The sequence below is a fragment of the Manis pentadactyla genome, chromosome X (assembly GCF_030020395.1).
Source record: "Manis pentadactyla isolate mManPen7 chromosome X, mManPen7.hap1, whole genome shotgun sequence".
Classification (NCBI taxonomy): domain Eukaryota; kingdom Metazoa; phylum Chordata; class Mammalia; order Pholidota; family Manidae; genus Manis; species Manis pentadactyla.
The window spans coordinates 9,550,203-9,568,324 of NC_080038.1; the positions used below are offsets into that span (position 1 = coordinate 9,550,203).

Here is an 18,122-nt window from a genome sequence, read left to right on the forward strand (position 1 = left end):
CTGTTAGGTAACTGTCACATAGATAAACTATAAATTGTATTAAGTGAACATTTTTACATTTTTTTATGCCATCTTCACAATGTTACACTTAAACAAAAATCTACCCCAAATATCATTTCTGTACAGCCCTTTTAACACAGTTTACAAAGAATGCAAACAACCACATCACAAAAGATACCTGAATGTGTTAACAGCAATGTACTGAAAGCTGTAAGTGCTCTATTAAAAGTAACTGCAGAAACTCATCCCGGCTCAAAGAATTTCTTAAGGGTTCCACTTCTGTCTCTCCTTCAAACCTACCAACCTAATCTGGTTTCGCAATTTTCCAACCTGTTGCCTCAAACCTCCCTGTGGGCAATAGCCATTTTTTTTTGAGAGGGCATCTCTCATATTTATTGATCAAATGGTTGTTAACAACAATAAAATTCTGTATAGGGGACTCAATGCACAATCATTAATCAACCCCAAGCCTAATTCTCCACAGTCTCCAATCTTCCGAAGCATAACGAACAAGTTCTTACATGGTGAACAAGTTCTTCCATAGTGAATAAGTTCTTACATGGTGAACAGTGCAAGGGCAGTCATCACAGAAACTTTCGGTTTTGATCACGCATCATGAACTATAAACAATCAAGTCAGACATGATTATTCGTTTGATTTTTATACTTGACTTATATGTGAATCCCACATTTCTCCCTTATTATTATTATTATTTTTTTTTTTTTAATAAAATGCTGCAGTGGTAGGTAGATGCAAGATAAAGGTAGAAAACATAATTTAGTGCTATAAGAGGGCAAATGTAGATGATCAGGTCTGTGCCTATAGACTAAGTATTAATCCAAGCTAGATAAGGGCAACAAAACATCCACGGATGCAGAAGATTTCTCTCAAAACAGCGGGGGTGAGGTTCTAAGCCTCACCTCTGTTGATCCCCAATTTCTCACCTGATGGCCCCCCTGCGACTGTGCCTGTCTTAGGTTGCTCCTCCCTTGGGGAATCTTACCCGTCTCTGGCTAACCAGTCATCTTCCGGGGCCATACAGGGAAATGTAAAGTTGGTAAGTGAGAGAGAAGCAATATTGTTTGAAAAGGTTAGCTTTTTACTTCTTTGCAGATTTATGCCCTGTGGCTTCTATGCCCAGCATTTGTCTTGAGGTATCTTTACCACTTGGAAGAATTATGATACTCAGTAATTTTCAATATGAGGCATGAATTCTACTAAAGGGTTGTAATTAGGAAGGAAGAAGAAAAGCTATTGAAGTAGCAGATGGAAGAAAACATGGGAAGATTGATTATTTCTTTGACATATCTTCTTGTAGTGTAACATAAGCATGTATAGGTTTTAAACTACTAATTAAATTGCATACACACATTAACATAATAGGAATACAGCTACATAACAAAAGCAGACCTACAATTACCAGCCATATCCAGTGAAAACAAGAAAACCAGTTAGGTACCCTAGGATTTGTGAAAACTTGTCAATGATATGATGGATATTGTCTAACTGAATTTGAATAGTTTGAGAAAAATCAGATAAATTAAAACAACACATTCCTGGGAACTGTTCACATCCCATATGTTCTTTTAACAGCAGATAGTCTATAGTCGCACAATTTTGGAGCACTGCTTCTCCTAATTCTTGGTTGAGTTCCGACAGTATAGATCCAGTGAAATTTGTTGTTTTACTGTATGCACAGGCCAGCTTAGATATCTCCTTCTTCATTCCAATGGCAAGTCCAGGAACTGGTGGGATGAATGCAGCTACACCTGCAACAGCGCCAGGATCTTTGTTGAAGTTTTTTGATGATCATCTTCTGGAATGACTCTTCCAGAGAATGTTGATGTTGGAAGTTCTTCTTCATATTATATCTTAATTCGTTTTCTGGGTAGCCAAATTAGGCTTTGATCCTCTGTATAAACACAAACAAACCCTTTGCCCACACTTTGATATGACCTTTATACCATTGTGAAGAACCTATTGGAGATCCCCACACAGGAACTGCTTTTTCTTTTTTAAGAGAAAGGAATATTATCAGAAAAATGAACTTCCATAGCTGATCATCTGACACCCTTTAAAAGATCAAAATTAAGGATATGTAAAGCATGCATTAAAAGGACAAAAGCACATGATCATCTCCATAGATGCTGAAAAAGCATTTGACAAAATTCAACATCCATTCATGATAAAAACTCTCAACAAAATGGGTATAGAAGGCAACTACCTCAACATAGTAAAGGCCATATATGATAAACCCACAGCCAACATCATACTGAACAGCAAGAAGCTGAAAGCTTTTCCTCTGAGATTGGGAACAAGACAGGGATGCCCACTCTCCCCACTGTTATTTAACATAGTACTGGAGGTCCTAGCCATGGCAATCAGACAAAACAAAGAAATACAAGGAATCCAGATTGGTAAAGAAGAAGTTAAACTGTCACTATTTGCAGATGACATGATATTGTACATAAAAAACCGTAAAGACTCTACTCCAAAACTACTAGAACTGACATCAGAATACAGCAAAGTTGCATGATACAGAATTAATACACAGAAATCTGTGGCTTTCCTATACACTAACAATGAACCAATAGAAAGAGAAATCAGGAAAACAATTGCATTCACAATTGCATCAAAAAGAATAAAATACCTAGGAATAAACCTAACCAAGGAAGTGAAAGACCTATACCCTGAAAACTACAAGACACTTTAGAGAAATTAAAGGGGACACTAACAAATGGAAACTCATCCCATGCTCTTGGCTAGGAAGAATTACTATCGTCAAAATGGCCATCCTGCCCAAGGCAATATACACATTTGATGCAATCCCTATCAAATTACCAGCAACATTCTTCAACGAACTGGAACAAATAGTTCCAAAATTCATATGGAAACACCAAAGACCCCGAATAGCCAAAGCAATCCTGAGAAAGAAGAATAAAGTGGGGGGGATCTCACTTCCCAACTTCAAGCTCTACTACAAAGCCATAGTAATCAAGACAATTTGGTACTGGCACAAGAACAGAGCCACAGACCAGTGGAACAGATTAGAGACTCCAGACATTAACCCAAACATATATGGTCAATTAATATTTGATAAAGGAGCCATGGACATACAATGGGGAAATGACAGCCTCTTCAACAGCTGGTGTTGGCAAAACTGGACAGCTACATGTAAGAGAATGAAACTGGATCACTGTCTAACCCCATACACAAAAGTAAATTCGAAATGGATCAAAGACCTGAATGTAAGTCATGAAACCATTAAACTCTTAGAAAAAAACATAGGCAAAAATCTCTTGGACATAAACATGAGCGACTTCTTCATGAACATATCTCCCCGGGCAAGGGAAACAAAAGCAAGAATGAAGAAGTGGGACTATATCAAGCTGAAAAGCTTCTGTACAGCAAAGGACACCATCAATAGAACAAAAAGGCATCCTACAGTATGGGAGAATATAGTCATAAATGACAGATCCGATAAAGGTTGACATCCAAAATATATAAAGAGCTCACACACCTCAACAAACAAAAAGTGAATAATCCAATTAAAAAATGGGCAGAGGAGCTGAGCAGACAGTTCTCCAAAAAAGAAATTCAGATGGCCAACAGACACATGAAAAGATGCTCCATATCGCTAGTCATCAGAGAAATGCAAATTAAAACCACAATGAGGTATCACCTCACACCAGTAAGGACGGCCACCATCCAAAGGACAAACAACAACAAATGTTGGCGAGGTTGTGGAGAAAGGGGAACCCTCCTACACTGCTGGTGGGAATGTAAATTAATTCAACCATCGTGGAAAGCAGTATGGAGGTTCCTAAAAAAGCTCAAAATAGAAATACCATTTGACCCAGGAATCCCACTTCTAGGAATTTACCCTAAGAATGCAACAGCCCAGCTTGAAAAAGACAGATGAACCACTATGTTTATCACAGCACTATTTACAATAGTCAAGAAATTGAAGCAACCTAAGTGTCTATCAGTAGATGAATGGATAAAGAAGATGTGGTACATATGCACAGTGGAATATTTTTCTGCCATAAGAAGAAAATAAATCCTACCATTTGCAACAACATGGATGGAGCTAGAGGTTATTATGCTCAGTGAAATAAGCCAGGCAGAGAAAGACAAGTACCAAATGATTTCACTCATATGTGCAATATAAGAACAAAGAAAAAACTGAAGGGACAAAACAGCAGCAGACCCACAGAACCCAAGAATGGACTAACAGTTACCAAAGGGAAAGGGACTGGGGAGGATGGGTGGGAAGGGAGGGATAAGGGTGGCGAAAAAGAAAGGGGGCATTACGATTAGCATGTATAGTGTGGGGGGAGGCACAGGGAGGGCTGTACAACACAGAGAAGCCAAGTAGTGATTCTACAGCATCTTACTACTGTGATGGACAGTGACTGTAATGAGATTTGTCAGGGGGACTTCGTGAAGGAGGAAGTCTAGTAAACATAATGTTCCTCATGTAATTGTAGATTAATGATACCAAAATTTTTTTAAAAATGTACACGTATCAAGAAAAAAAAGGTGTGGGCAAAAGATACTTAAGTGTCGATCATGGTTGATCCCGGATGGTGAAAATACTGGGACTAGCCTTACAATTTCTTTGTAGTTTTCGGCATGTTTAATTTTTAAGGAAAAATATTATTGAAGGCAAAACGCTTTCCTTTCAATTTTTTAGCTGACAGCCAAAAAACTTGTTCCAGTACCTTGTAAATGTTTCTCAAGGTTAGCACTTACTGACATTTTGCAATGGATTAGCTGCTGGGGGGCCGTCCTGGGTAATGCAGGATGTTCAGCAGCATCCGTGGCTTCTACCCACTAGATGCCAGGCCCAGGCCCCGTCCTAGTTGTGACGACCGAAAACGTCCCCAGACATTGCCAAATGCCCCCTGGGAGGCAAAACCGGCCCGGTTAAGAACAGCTACCTTAATACATAAACTCTAAGATACTTTACATCTTTTAACTTTATATAATTGCTTTAGTTTAAAGGGTTCAAAAATATATTCCTTGTTAAGTATCGCACACTCCAAGGGGAAAGGTGCACGCAGGGATGAGGAAAGTTTCAAACGAAAAAATCTAATACAGCAAGCACTTAAAACCCAGTTACCATTCAATAAAATGATGAATACAGGGCCCTGGACGCCCACTTCTTCCAGCTCTCCCGCAGTGAGGGGTGAAGGAGAGCAAACCCTGACCCGGCGGCCCCTCCGCGAAGGCCGAGGACGGGAAACCGAGCGGCCCTACCTCCACGGCCGTGGCCCTGCGTCTGGCAACCACCAAGTTCCCGAGGGTCCGCGCAGGAGCAGCGTCTCGCGGATCCAAAACTCCCGCCCGCGCGCTGCATCCTGGGAGTCCCGAGCAGGAGGTTACGTCAAGCTTGGAGGCGGAACCTGCCAGGAGACAGTTGCCAAGGGAGACTGAGGAGGCGGGGCCTCTGGGGAATGTTGTGAAAACGAAAGGCCCACAGAGCTCGCTCGGGCGGTGCCTGGGACCTACAGGGTACAGGGAGCCCCGGCGACCGGCTGCTGGCGGGGGCGGGTCCGCAGTGCGGGGGCTGTCGGAGGGCGGGGTCCGAACTAGAAGCAAATGGGAAGCCAGGCTGTGGGCCTGGTCCCGCCTCCAGGCCCAGACGGCCGCATTGGATTGGACGGCGGGGCTGCGCTTCCTCCCGCCTTCCGGTGTCACGCGACAGCCTCCACCTCCTGCCCCTTGCTGACTACCTCCCAGCCGGCCTGGCGAGTGGGAGGTAGTATATTCGGACGGTGTCTGTGCAAGTAGCGACAGCGACTGCAGTCACGTCCATGACCGCGAGCATGGCAGAGGTGAGAAGCCGACCGCACCGCTGCCGGCTCTGCCCCCAAGACCCAGAAGGCGCCTCTGAGGCCCGGGGACTGGGTGCCCAGGTGCAGGTGGGCTGGGCTGTGGGGAAGTGGGATGCTGTGCCTGGTGTCTGAGCGTTCCTTCGTGTCTCCCTTTCAGTGTCACGCCCAGAATAAAGCCAAACTCATCTCTGAAACCCGACGGAGGTTCGAAGCTGAGTATGTGACAGGTGGGTACCGTGTTTTTGGTGTTGAGGCAGGCGTTCAATGAGCGTCCCCAACTTTGCTGGTTGTATGTAGGTGTCTCTGTAGAAAGCGTTAGGGACCATTTCGACCCTAACAGGGACAGCGCCCTGCACATTTCCAAGGTTTTCTTGTCCATAACATGCTGTGCACACTGCTCCAGTTGGGCAGATGATGCATCCTTTGGTTCCCTAAAGGGTTAGTATAAGTTGGAAATTGGTGAGTTTCGAGCATCTCGAGTTTATGGAACTTACAGGGTCCATGGCACAAGTAATTCTGTCCAATCCATAGTTCCTCTGCTAACCTTTCACCAGCAACAATCGAGAAAATGAACCTGGAATTGCCATAATACTGTTCACGTGTACGTAGTTGGGGAGCCAAATTCATTGGATATTTTGCCTACTTCCACTTCATACAACCCAGCATGCTACCCATCGAGTAGGCCCTCCAATGCTGGAACAAGTTATCTTTTCATCCCACACTATATCTAGCAAAATACCTGTGAATTAAAAGTCCAGAATTGATTTATTGACTGAATAAACATTTGCACAGATATCACAGTTACTTGAAACTGATTATTTAATCCTTGTACAATTTTTGAAAGCATGCAGGATGATTATAAATATGAAATCTTTGAATCCTGATTCAATCGGTTATCTTTTCTGAGCCCTTTTCCACATGTGTGAAATGCAAATAATTAGGAGGATTGAATGAAAAAGCATATATCAAACTGTCTAGCATGGGTTTAGAATAGTAGGCCCTCAATGAATATTTGGCCTCAGTAGTCATTTTGGTTACTGTGAAAGGAGTTAAGCTTCTGTATCTTGACTTTAGTGCTAAGCAGAGGTTCTGTGGCCTAGATTAGATGTCAGTTGATGACCAAGAATAAGAAAATCTATTCAAAATAACCTGATCAGTAAGTCTTTTTATTCCTCCCCATCAATTTTTTTCGTATCCCAAATTTGGCACCAGAGAGTTGCAGAAGCACTTGGTTCACTTTTCGCCCAGAGATCTCATTTGTAATGAAATAGTTGGTTCCAGTAAAGAGAGAATTCTAAAATGGCTTGGTATAGTAATGGAACTCTCATAGCTACATGTTTTATAATATTTTAAGAAGTAACCCAGACCTTGACCTAACAAGCTAGTGTCTCCTGAGTAATTATTTGCTTATGCCCAAGGAAAGAAGCAGAATAGACGTAGTCATAGAAATTTAGCAATAGACAATATCCTAAAGGTCATCTTGGTCCAACCTTCTCATTTTTAAAATGAAGAAAGTAAGGTCTAGAGAGATTAAGTGATTTGCTCAAAAATCTCTGGTGTTAATGGCTAGGAGAGGGCTAGCATTCACATCTTCTGAATTTTACTATAGTGATCCTGGCAATACCATCATATTGAATTAGATCATGTCACTCCCCAGCTTAAAACCCTTCAGTTCCTTCCCCCTGTGTTTAGAATAAAAATCCCAATTCTTTATAGTGGCCTAAAATGCGAGTCCATGCATGCTCTAGTTCTTGCCCACCTGTCCATCTTAATCTGTTATTATCTCCTTGCTTAGTACAGATTTCACCACTGCCCACAGTAAGAAATGTATCATGCATTGCAATCTAGCACACATGCACACACACATAACTGAAGCAAAAGTTCATTAAATACTTACTGTGAACAACTCCCTGTTGCAGTAACCCACAAAATTGACAACACAACCTACAAATGTAATCCAGTTAGAAAAACCATGACCAGCCACACTGACTCTTTAGTGTTCTTCCAACAGACTGAGTCTGTTTCCCTCTTCGGATCTCTCCACTTCTGTCTGGAAGGCTCTTGCACAGGTAGCATGCATGGCTAGGTCCTTCTCTTCTTTTCCGTCTTGGTTTAAATGTATCTGAGAGGTCTTGCTGTTATTAAATAGCCTCCCTGTCTTGTCTGTCTCCTTTAGAGATCTTACCATACCCTGTAATTATCTCATTCATTTGCTTACATGCCTGTTGTTCATGTTTTCGAGTAGAACATGTACAGATCAGGGGCAACCTGTGGACATTGAGGGCAGAGTCTGACTCACCTCTGTATACCTAGCCCAGTTCTCAATACATACTCACTGAAGAAATATAGCAACACTTAAATATACGCATGGAGAGATTAGTCCAAGTCTGCATTAAGAGCAGTCCTAACCGGCTCCCCTTCCCCAAAGAAATACACCTCCAAAATCTGGCAAAGAGCAGTTTTATTTCAAAGTAAAGCACTGCATAGCATTAAGTATAGGGAGAGATTGTCTTTAAATATACACACTTGGGTATGCTTGAACATGTGGGTGGGTATCTGCACAGCTGTTGTAAATAGTAATTTAAGACTTGCATGGGAAAGGAAAATAAAAACCTTTAGAGTTTCTCTCCTTAAAATTTCAGCTGTTTCTTGAAATAGCATGAATTAAAGGTAGAATGGAAATGGCAAAAAGGGTTTTTAGATTTGCCTGTGTCCTCCCTTTCAAGTTTACTTTCTAAAATTAACTCAGGCGTTTAGAACATACACATTCCTTCTTCCTCTTTCATTTCACCCTTTCTATTGTCATTAGCAATATTTTGTTTCACAAGAGGCTTAAGGCAGACTTAAGCAAATGAGATGTTTTTTCTAAAGGAAAATATTTATTATCTGCAAATATATCACTTTAAGCACTGGCAAAGACTCTCCTGGAGGTAGGTTCTTGGGAATTCCAAGCACATTTTTGTTTCCATAGAAATTAAGTTACCAATTATGGATAGCTTTGCAGCTGGCAAAAAGAGTAAACTGTAAGTCCATAATTGTTTTATGCATTACAAATGGTCCTTTTTTTCCCCTCATATTCTGTGAGAAATTCCATACTCAGTCTCAAATGAGAAACATTTCCTGTTCTCTCTTCCTCCGTCTTGTGGCCAAGGCAAGAGACTTCTCCCTTGTGACAATAATTTATTTGGTTCCTCAGATACTCATTATGTGCTTAATTCTGGGAAGCAGTATGTCAATATTCGAGAAAGAGAGAGAATAGAGCCCTTTCCTGAACTACTACATCTGGTAGAGGCATTAAAACTGTTGAGGCAAATTGTATTAAGAGGAATCATTTCTGTAGGAGTCAAAGACAAGGAAAATCACATCTGGTTGGGATGCCTAAGTTAGCACAAAGTTAGAATAAACTTTGTAGGAAAGGTGGTGTTTCCCATGAGCTTCAGAAGATGGTAGAACTCTGCCAGATAGAGAATGTGATCCAGGCAGATCAGAGAGTCTGAGCTAAGGCACTGAAGTGAGAAGTTATGGGGCATGTTGGGAAAGCCATAGGAAGTCCACGTTGATAAGCCTTGAGAAGGTTAAACACGCCTGGCTGAAAGCTGGGCACGGGGCGTAGAACCTTGGACTCCAAAGCAATGCATTTGTACTTCAGTGAATTTGGAGAGCAGTTGAGAGGTTTGTGGGTTTGTCATTTTAGGTTTGTTTCCTGACAAGTATAGGAATTCATTTAAGTGAATTTAGATGATACCAAAAAAGTCCAAAGAGTCCCCTACCCAGAGATAGCTCTGCTAACAGTGGATGCATTTTTTTCTGTATATGTAAAAATTTATAGTTAGAAGACCATTCCGCATATAATATTGTGTTGTACTTTCTTACTGATACTATCTTATTTCCCTATATTTATGAAGTAACCAATGTTTTACATTACCTTTTAATATTCAGTTCCATAAATAAAAGATAGGTTTCTCATCTTTTATCCTAAATAGCCCCTTTTTGAACATTTAGATTTTTTTCCAGTTTTTTGTTAATACAACTTTTTGTGTAGTTCAGATTATTTCCTTAAGATTCACATCTAGAAGTAGGATTGGCTTTAAGAGTGTGAATATTTTTAAGACACTTTCTGTGTATGCCGCACTTTCTTCCACAGAAGCCGCATTGACATTCATTCCCACCAGCACATATGAAGGTGCTGGTCTCACCACAGCCTTACCCATGTTGAGTGTCCTCATTTCTTCACTGACAATTCTTTCTTTGCATTTGATGTCTACAGAGGGAAAGCTTCTTTTCATATGTTTAAATCCATTTGTAGTTTGAAATTTTTTTTCATTAGTATAGCTTTTAAAATTAGTTTGGGCTTTTCTTGTTTATGTCACTTTCACTTTTTTCATTTTTTGAATGTCTTCAAAATTACCCATTCCTTTGTAGTTTCTTCCATTGCTGTTGAATACTCTTCTCTCATCCAATAACTTTCTCATCTTTTAATGTGTTTTGTCTTGTTTCTTTAAATTTTGAAATATATTTTATGTACAAATGTGTCAAACATGAATAAAATAAACAGCCATGTATTCACCACTCAGCCAAAGAAATAGAATCTCGAGGCCTGCCACTCAGCAGGTAGCTGCTTGTCCTGCATTTGCTGTTACTCATTCTCTTGCTTTTCATTAACTTTGCCACCTATGTCTTCCTTACCAGTACTTTTTTAAGTTTACCTCTTTTTGAACTTTAAATAAAAACTGGGTATGTTTTCCCATAATTTGCTTCTGTTGCTCAACAGTCATTCATATTGTCAAATGTAACTATAATTGATTCCTTTTTAGAGCTGCATAGGGGTTAATGGAATGAAAATATCAACTGATGGATTGGGGGTTGCTTTTAGGTTTTGATATTTTGTACAGTGCTGCTATAAACAGTCTTACACCCACCTGGTGCCTAGACTTTCTCTAGGGCAGCAGTTCTCAAAGTTGGTCCAGGAACTATAGTTCCTTGAAACCATTGCAAGGAGCTTGAGAGGTCACAGCTATTTTCATAATAACATGAAAACATCATTTGCCATTTTTACCCTCATTCTCACAAGCATACAATGGCATTTTCCAGAGTTTAAATGCCATGTGATGCTCTGACGGTTGACAAAATGTGTGATTGTGTGTTCTTACGTTAAAAATTTTTCTGTCTTAATAATCTAATGCAGGAACTACCAGTAAATATAACCTATATTTTTAAAAGAGCTCTTTAGAGTCCTCAGTTATTTTTAACAGTGTAAAAGAAGTCCTGAGACCAAGAAGTTTGAGAACTGCTGCTCTAGGGTTTATACCCAGCAGAGAAATACGTGGGTTATATAACAGACACATGTTTGACTTTACTAGGTAATGCTGAGCTATTTTCCCAAAGTGATTGTACCAGTTTACATTTTAACCAGCAGCTTTTGAGTGTCCTTGTTTTTTTCCACACCCTAAAATTTGGCATGGTTACTTATTTGAAAAATGTTTGCCCATCTGGTGAGGGTGTTTAGACATCTCCTTGTGGTTTTAATTGCATTTCTTTGAGTACCAGGGAGACTGAGCATTTCTTCATATCTTTATGGGCCATTTGGTTTCTGCATCTGTGATAACTTCTTCTAGCTCTTCTTGGCCCTTTGTTCCTCCATATATATTATAGAATCAGCTTATGTTTCTGCGAAAACAACCTTTGTTGGGATTTTGAGTGGAACTGTGTTAAAAGATCAGTTTGGGAAGACTTGACATTATCATGGTTGAATCTTCCTAGTCAAGGACCTGGCATATCTGTCTATCTGCTAAACTGGTCCTTATTGAAAGATTTATACTTTTGCCCATAAAGGTTAACCTACTTTTGTTAAATTTATTCCCAGATATGTTACATGTTTTATTTTTGTGATTGTTTAAATGGTATCTCTTAAGAATTTATTTTCTAAACTGAACTCTGAGACCCCTTATTAATTTCAATAATGTATCTCTAGATTCGTTTGGGATTTCTATGTGGACAGTAACATCACTTTGAAATAATGACGGTTTTCTAACATCCAGTTCTTACAACTGTAAATGCTTTTGCTTTACCCTGGCTGGAACCTTTAGAACACTGTTGGATCGAAGCAGTGATAAAAGCCTATTTGTCTTATTCCCAATCTTAGAAAGGTAGCCCAAATATATCACCATTAAGTATGATTTATGTAGATACACTTTATCAAAATGAAATAGTTTCCTTCTGTTCCTGGTTTGCTAGTTTTTTGCTTGTTGTGCTGTTCCCATCACAGTTGATGGTTGAATTTTACTAAATGCATTTTCTTCATCATTTGAATACATTTATTGTATCTGATATGAGATGTTCACTTGGTTTTTCTCTTTTAATTTATTAATATAGTAGACTATATTAATCAGATGTTTTAAATATATTGCTGTATTTGCTTAGCTTATATTTTGTTTAGGAGTTTTGCATCTGTTTCCACAGATTGGCCTGTAATTTTCCTGTCTTATTCTTTTCTTGTGTGATTTTGACATCAAGATTATGCAGAGTCCATAAAATCAGGGTGTTTCCTCTTTTCTACTCCCTGAAAGATATGGTCATTGTGTGGTTCTAACCTGGTTCTCCATATTCACTCCTCTCCCAATGTATTATTGTTATTTTACATGTTAGTGTTTGTTTACTTACTCTATGTTTGCTAATATCTTCATTTGCCATTCCTTCTTGAGTTTCAGATCTTGCATCTGGGGCCATTATCATTTCATCTTAAGTATAACTTAGGTTTTCCCATCAGGTGGAGTCTTAGTGGCAAACTCTTAGCTTTGAAAATTTATTTATTTTGTGTTCTTTTTTTTAAAATTAAGCCATTAACTTTGAGGAATGCCTTCATGTTATTGGGCTGAAGGATACAAAGTGATTAGAGGGAGAGGAAAACCAGGAAACTTTAGTATTGCAGGTGATCACAAGAGAATTTCAAGGACAGGAAGATCAGTGAATGGAAAGAACCTCTGTAGGTAAAGGGTACATAAAACAGGGACTGTCCTTATCAATTACCCTCTTTGAAAAGGAAGAGTGCAAGGAAAATGACATTTAAAGTATAACTACACTATTGGATATTTCACATAAGCTCTCTAGATTATGAACCACCCAAGGGATCAGCTCAGGCTCTTATTCATCTTTGCATCTGCAATACTTAGTTCTCTTGAACTAGCATGTGGTGGGTGACCATAAATTCATCTTCATTACTAAAGAGTTACGTATTATCCCCAAGAGTAAAAGTCTTTAAGAGAGTAAAAATACAAGGTATACACTTGTATTTTTTTTAATTCTCCATTTTTAACATTCTCAAGGTCAACCTTTTAAAGTTGTCATGATCAGAATAAGACAAAAAGATCTTAAGAGTTCATCAGTTTTGTCCTTATTACATATCTAAAGATATCAAGCCTCTGCTGTAGAGAATAGATCATCATACCTTTACATAGAGACTTCAGTGGTAAATTTGCAGTAAGATAGAAAATCAGTAGACCTGCTTATTTTTGAATCTTTATTCTTGGTAATGACTTATCAGTGCCTGCAAGTCTTTTGTTTTGACTCATCAGTTTAAGCTGTTGACACTTAGTCTTCATATATATGCTCATCCTGAATGTTTAGTGACATATGCAACTTTAAAGAGTCTGTTATTATAATACTATCACTTCTAAGATGTCAATTTGTTTTTAGTCAATTGTCATTTGAAAACCTTGCATGAGAAGAGTGGTCTATTTACCAAATCTTTGTCATATTGTTAGTAGAGTACATGAATGATTTTTCATTCCTGGAAATCAAATCTCTAATAAGAATTTTGGTTTGATTAGATCTCTAGGAGATGGAGTAGAATTCACAGAAATTACTAATTTTTCCCCTGTAGCCATTTTGCATGGAGTAAGAGTTCAAAAAAATTGCTAATTTCAATCCAAACTATTTTTTGTACAAACTAAATTTGTATTGACTATATAGAGAGAAATTTTTTGTTGGTAGTTACTTTATATTTACTACTTGGGCCATGATTTGCAGAAACTTTTCTTTTCCCATGATACAGCTATATACTCACAACTAACATAGAACATTCATAGACAATTTTTAAGTTTTTATATAGGCACTTATTCTATACCCAGATCATTGGAGGGAAAAAAAAACAGATAAAAGTACATAAGAGAAAATAGGACACAAGAAACCCCATATACATGTACAAGGACTTCCAGAAGGAAAAAATAAAGACAACACTATTTGAAGATACAACAGTTGACAGTTTTCCAGAGTTTATTTTAAAAAAATCAAATCCTCAGATTAAAGAAACATAACAAGATCTGAACATCATAAGGAAAAAGAAATTAATCCCTAGGCATATCATAGTGAAACTAAAAACACCAAGGGCAAAGAAAAAAAAATCTAACAACCAGCGAGAAATGACAGATTATCTACAAAGGAACAGAAGTTAGACTGATAATTGATGTCTCATCAGCAACAGTTAGTGCCAGGAAACAGTGTAATAATTTTCTGAAAATGGCAAGGGAAGTAACTCCTCATTTAGAATATTTAATCGAAAGTGAAGGTAAAATTTTTTCGGGCATGCAGAAATTGACAGTCCATTGCTAAAAAAAAAAACCACTAAATTACTTCGTCAATAAGGAAACAGAACTCAGAAGGAAGCAGAGGGATCAAGCAACAATGAAAAGCAAAGAAATCAGTAGGCAAATTAGTAAAGAAAACATCTAAATGTTGATAGTAAAAAAAATTAGCCACAATAATAATAAGAGTAGGGGAGATTAGAGGTAAAACATTACAGGGACTTGTGTTGTTCAGAAGAGGGATAGAAATATTAACTGTAGATTTATCCATTAAGTGTGAATATTTGAAGTAAAGGCAACCACTGAGAGGCAGAAATAAAATATTTAATATCCACACTAGTGGAGGAATGAAAAGGGGAATGAAGAATACATCATTTCTGAAGCAGGAAGGGAAAAAAAAAAGCAGCATGGTAACTTGAAAACAGAGTAAGACAGCAGAAATAATCCCAACTTGATCAAAATCAATATATATATGAGCAGGTTTATAGTTATTAACAGACTAGATTTTTAAAATCTTAATTGCATGCTGTCTACAAGAGACTAACCTAAAATAAATTCAGGAAGGTTGAAAAATCAAAGAGATGAAGGTTTACAAAACAAATACTAACCAAAAATAACTCTGTATTGGCAGCACTTTAGTTAGACAAAGTATTATTTAGGGTGAAAAACGTTAATACATTTACAAAGGGATTTTGCCATTGATAAAAGGAGCCTATAAATGTATAACAAACTAGGAACTAACAACATAAAAAAATTCTAACAGTATAGCCAGAAATACAAAGAACAAAAGCTCCCAGAATTATAAAAGAAACTCAAGAAATCCACTTTGTTTGTTGAATGATTTTAACAAACCTCTTTCAGAAATAGAACAAGTAGGCCTTGTTCTGTCCTTAGATTGTAGATTTTAACACAATGAACAAAATTTATTATAGATACACATGTATGAATATAGATGTTCCTGTCCAACAAATAGAGAATATATACTTTAGAATATCTATTTGTGCTCTCAGAGCTTTCACAAATATTCAGCACATATTAAGTCATAAAGGAAGCCTCAGAAATTCCAAAGCAACTAGATCATACAGACCATGTTCTTACACCATTAAGCAACTATATTAGAAGGCACAATAAAAAGGTACTTAAATCAAATGTTAAGAAACTAAAATAACGCACCTCTAAGTAACCCGTGGGTTCACAACTTCCTGGCTATGTGTGTCATTACTTCTGCTAAATAACCTCAGGTTATAGAGGATATCACAATGGAAATTACAAAATAGTTAAAGCTGAACAACAAAATATCTATGGTCTTACATTCATTCATCAGAAAACAAGGCCCCCCAAAAATCAGCTCAAGATTCAAGGAGCTACAAAATGAACATGAGTAAAAACAGAGAAAAGAGAAGGAAGGAGATAAGAGCAGATGTTCATGGCATAGGGAAAAAAGATAGTAGATACAATAAATATAAGCTGGTTTTTTGAATGAACTAGTAAAATAGACAAACCTAGGATGACTGATTAAGAAAGGGAGAAGGCAAAGATATATACTAGGAATAAAAAGCAGATAAGATTATACATGTGGTAGAGATTTTAAAAATCATTAAGAGAGTACAGTGACCAGCTTTATCACAGGAGGTTAGAAAGCTCAGATTAAGTGGAAAACTTTTTGGAGAAAAGAAAAATCATCTGAAATTGTCTCAATGAGTAGTAAAAAAATTACTAGACCAATGACTAAGAAAGGAACTCAATTAGTAGTCACAGATCTCTGCTACTGCCCTGCCCTGCCCTGCCCTTGCCCATGATGCACATGGAGAAATAAAGCCCACACACTTTTGTTAGTCGCAGAAATACAAAGATGGCCATAATCAGGGAACACAGCAGAGGAATTTACATTAACAAAATGCTTCTCAATGAAATTTTTGCATAGTTACAGCTCAACAATCAAAACTACATTAAAAGGTAAGCATTGAGAAGTAGCTTTGCTCCCTTGTGCCTCTTGACTCCCTCTCCTCCCTCTTTAGGTAGCCATATTTGTTTTCTGTTTCTTTTTTCTGTATTTGTTTAAGCAAATGCAGACATATATGTAGTAACAAAATTAAATGAGGGGAAAATGTTTATTTCAATAAAGACAGAAAACACACCAACTATAATTCCACCTTATAAAAAGCAAACAAGGAAAACTTTAAATGTATCTTCTAAACACCTACAGCAAATGTCATGTTTAATTGTGAAACTTCAGAGTAACTCCCCTAAAGTCAGGAAAAAGACAATAGTCTCCACTAGTATTTCTGTAATTCTACAGTATATAACCCAGTTATCAATATGGCAAGGAAAATAAGAGGTCTAAGGTTTGCCAATCTTGTCATTGGCCCATGACAGAAACTTAAAAATCTCTTAAGCTGCCTAATGATCTAACAGAAAAAATGTCCAAGTTTTTTCTTCTTTAATGGAGAAAATTATCAAATGTTATTGAAGAACATTGAAAGAAGACCTGAATAGATAAATGAAGAGATTTATCATCTCATGTATTATGTCTCTTACATATCCAGCATATGAATCTAGCTCTTGAAGGATAGGAGCCGAAGCAGAAAGCACCTCCCCTAGCTAACAGACCAGAGGTCAGCCAAGTCCTATTTTTGTACGGCCCTTGAGCAAAGAATGGTTTTTGTATTTTTAAAGGGTTGCTAAAAAAACAAAAACAAAGATGAATCAGTAACAGAAGCCATATGTGGCCTTTAAAGTCTTAAATAGTTAGATATTTACCATCTGGTCCTTTACAGAAAAAGTTTGCCAACCCCTATAATAGACTAGTGGTTCTCAAAGTGTGGTCCCTGGAGCAGCAGCATCAATACCCTGTAGAAATTTGTTACAAAGGCAAATTCTAGGTTCCTACCCATGAATTACATGCTCTAGGGATAGGGCCCAGTAATCCCTGTTTTAACAAGTCGCCCTGATGATTCTGATAGGCGCTACAGTTTGCAAATCACTGGTATAGGCCAGTGACTTAATCCCATTATAAAAGATCACCAGCCTCTCAGTCTCTCACTGGAGAGCTTCACAAGAAAGTGAGTATTCAGTGTAGGCTGTGACCAGCTAGCAGAGGGATACCCCTAAAGGAGTGTTTGGTGTTGCAGCCCCATCACGCCCATTGTGGACATTTACACAGACCACCCAATAGAAGTGGTCCATCCAACACAAAGGCAAATAAATGCCCTTCCAGAGCCCCTCAGGACTTTTAGTGGATCAGTGCTCAGAGTCCTGGAGAAATAAGAAATCCTAAGAGGTTTTAAACTACTATAATTTTGGTAATTGTCTATTTGCTGCTTCTGTACATCATGACACCCCATTTCTCTAGTTTTATTATCAGAATACTTTTGTATTTTTAACCTTTATCTGAATTCTAGGCACATTTATAACTACAGCATACTTCCAAGATTTTCTCAACTGATTAATAGAGGTCAATTAGTATTTAGTCTTATATTCATAAGTAGCATTCTATCTTATGTTAATAAAAATTCATTTGTATAGTGTTTAAAATTTTCAAGGTGCACTTGATCTTCATAAGACTAGGGGTAGACAGACCTTTTCTCCATTTTACAGAGAAGAAAATCAGGCCCAGAGTGACTTGCTCAGTCTCCCTATACATAGTTAGGAGCATGGGTCTTCTGATTCCATCACTCTGCCCTGTGTCCTGAATCTGGCTAGG

At 38.1% G+C, this 18,122-nt stretch overlaps 2 protein-coding genes across 10 annotated transcripts in view; one reads left to right on the forward strand and one right to left on the reverse strand.

Annotated features, from left to right (window-relative positions):
- The window catches only part of FANCB (FA complementation group B), a 359,567-nt gene extending 354,159 nt beyond the window's left edge, over window positions 1–5,408 (reverse strand). For all 7 annotated transcript variants that reach the window (XM_057495750.1, XM_057495748.1, XM_057495747.1 and 4 more), the window contains exon 1: window positions 5,263–5,408. The gene's annotated coding sequence lies outside the window, so the exon portion shown is untranslated. The remainder of the gene's footprint in view (window positions 1–5,262) is intronic.
- Window positions 5,409–5,683: 275 nt separating this feature from the next.
- The window catches only part of MOSPD2 (motile sperm domain containing 2), a 54,151-nt gene continuing 41,712 nt past the window's right edge, over window positions 5,684–18,122 (forward strand). For 2 of the 3 annotated variants that reach the window (XM_036912941.2, XM_036912943.2), the window contains exons 1-2: window positions 5,684–5,840; window positions 5,998–6,067. In XM_036912941.2, the coding sequence (XP_036768836.2) occupies window positions 5,820–5,840; window positions 5,998–6,067 (91 nt within the window). In that variant the 5' untranslated portion in view covers window positions 5,684–5,819. Of the gene's footprint in view, window positions 5,841–5,997; window positions 6,068–16,343; window positions 16,376–18,122 lie in introns of all 3 variants that reach the window. The other variant, XM_036912944.2, reaches the window with a different exon arrangement.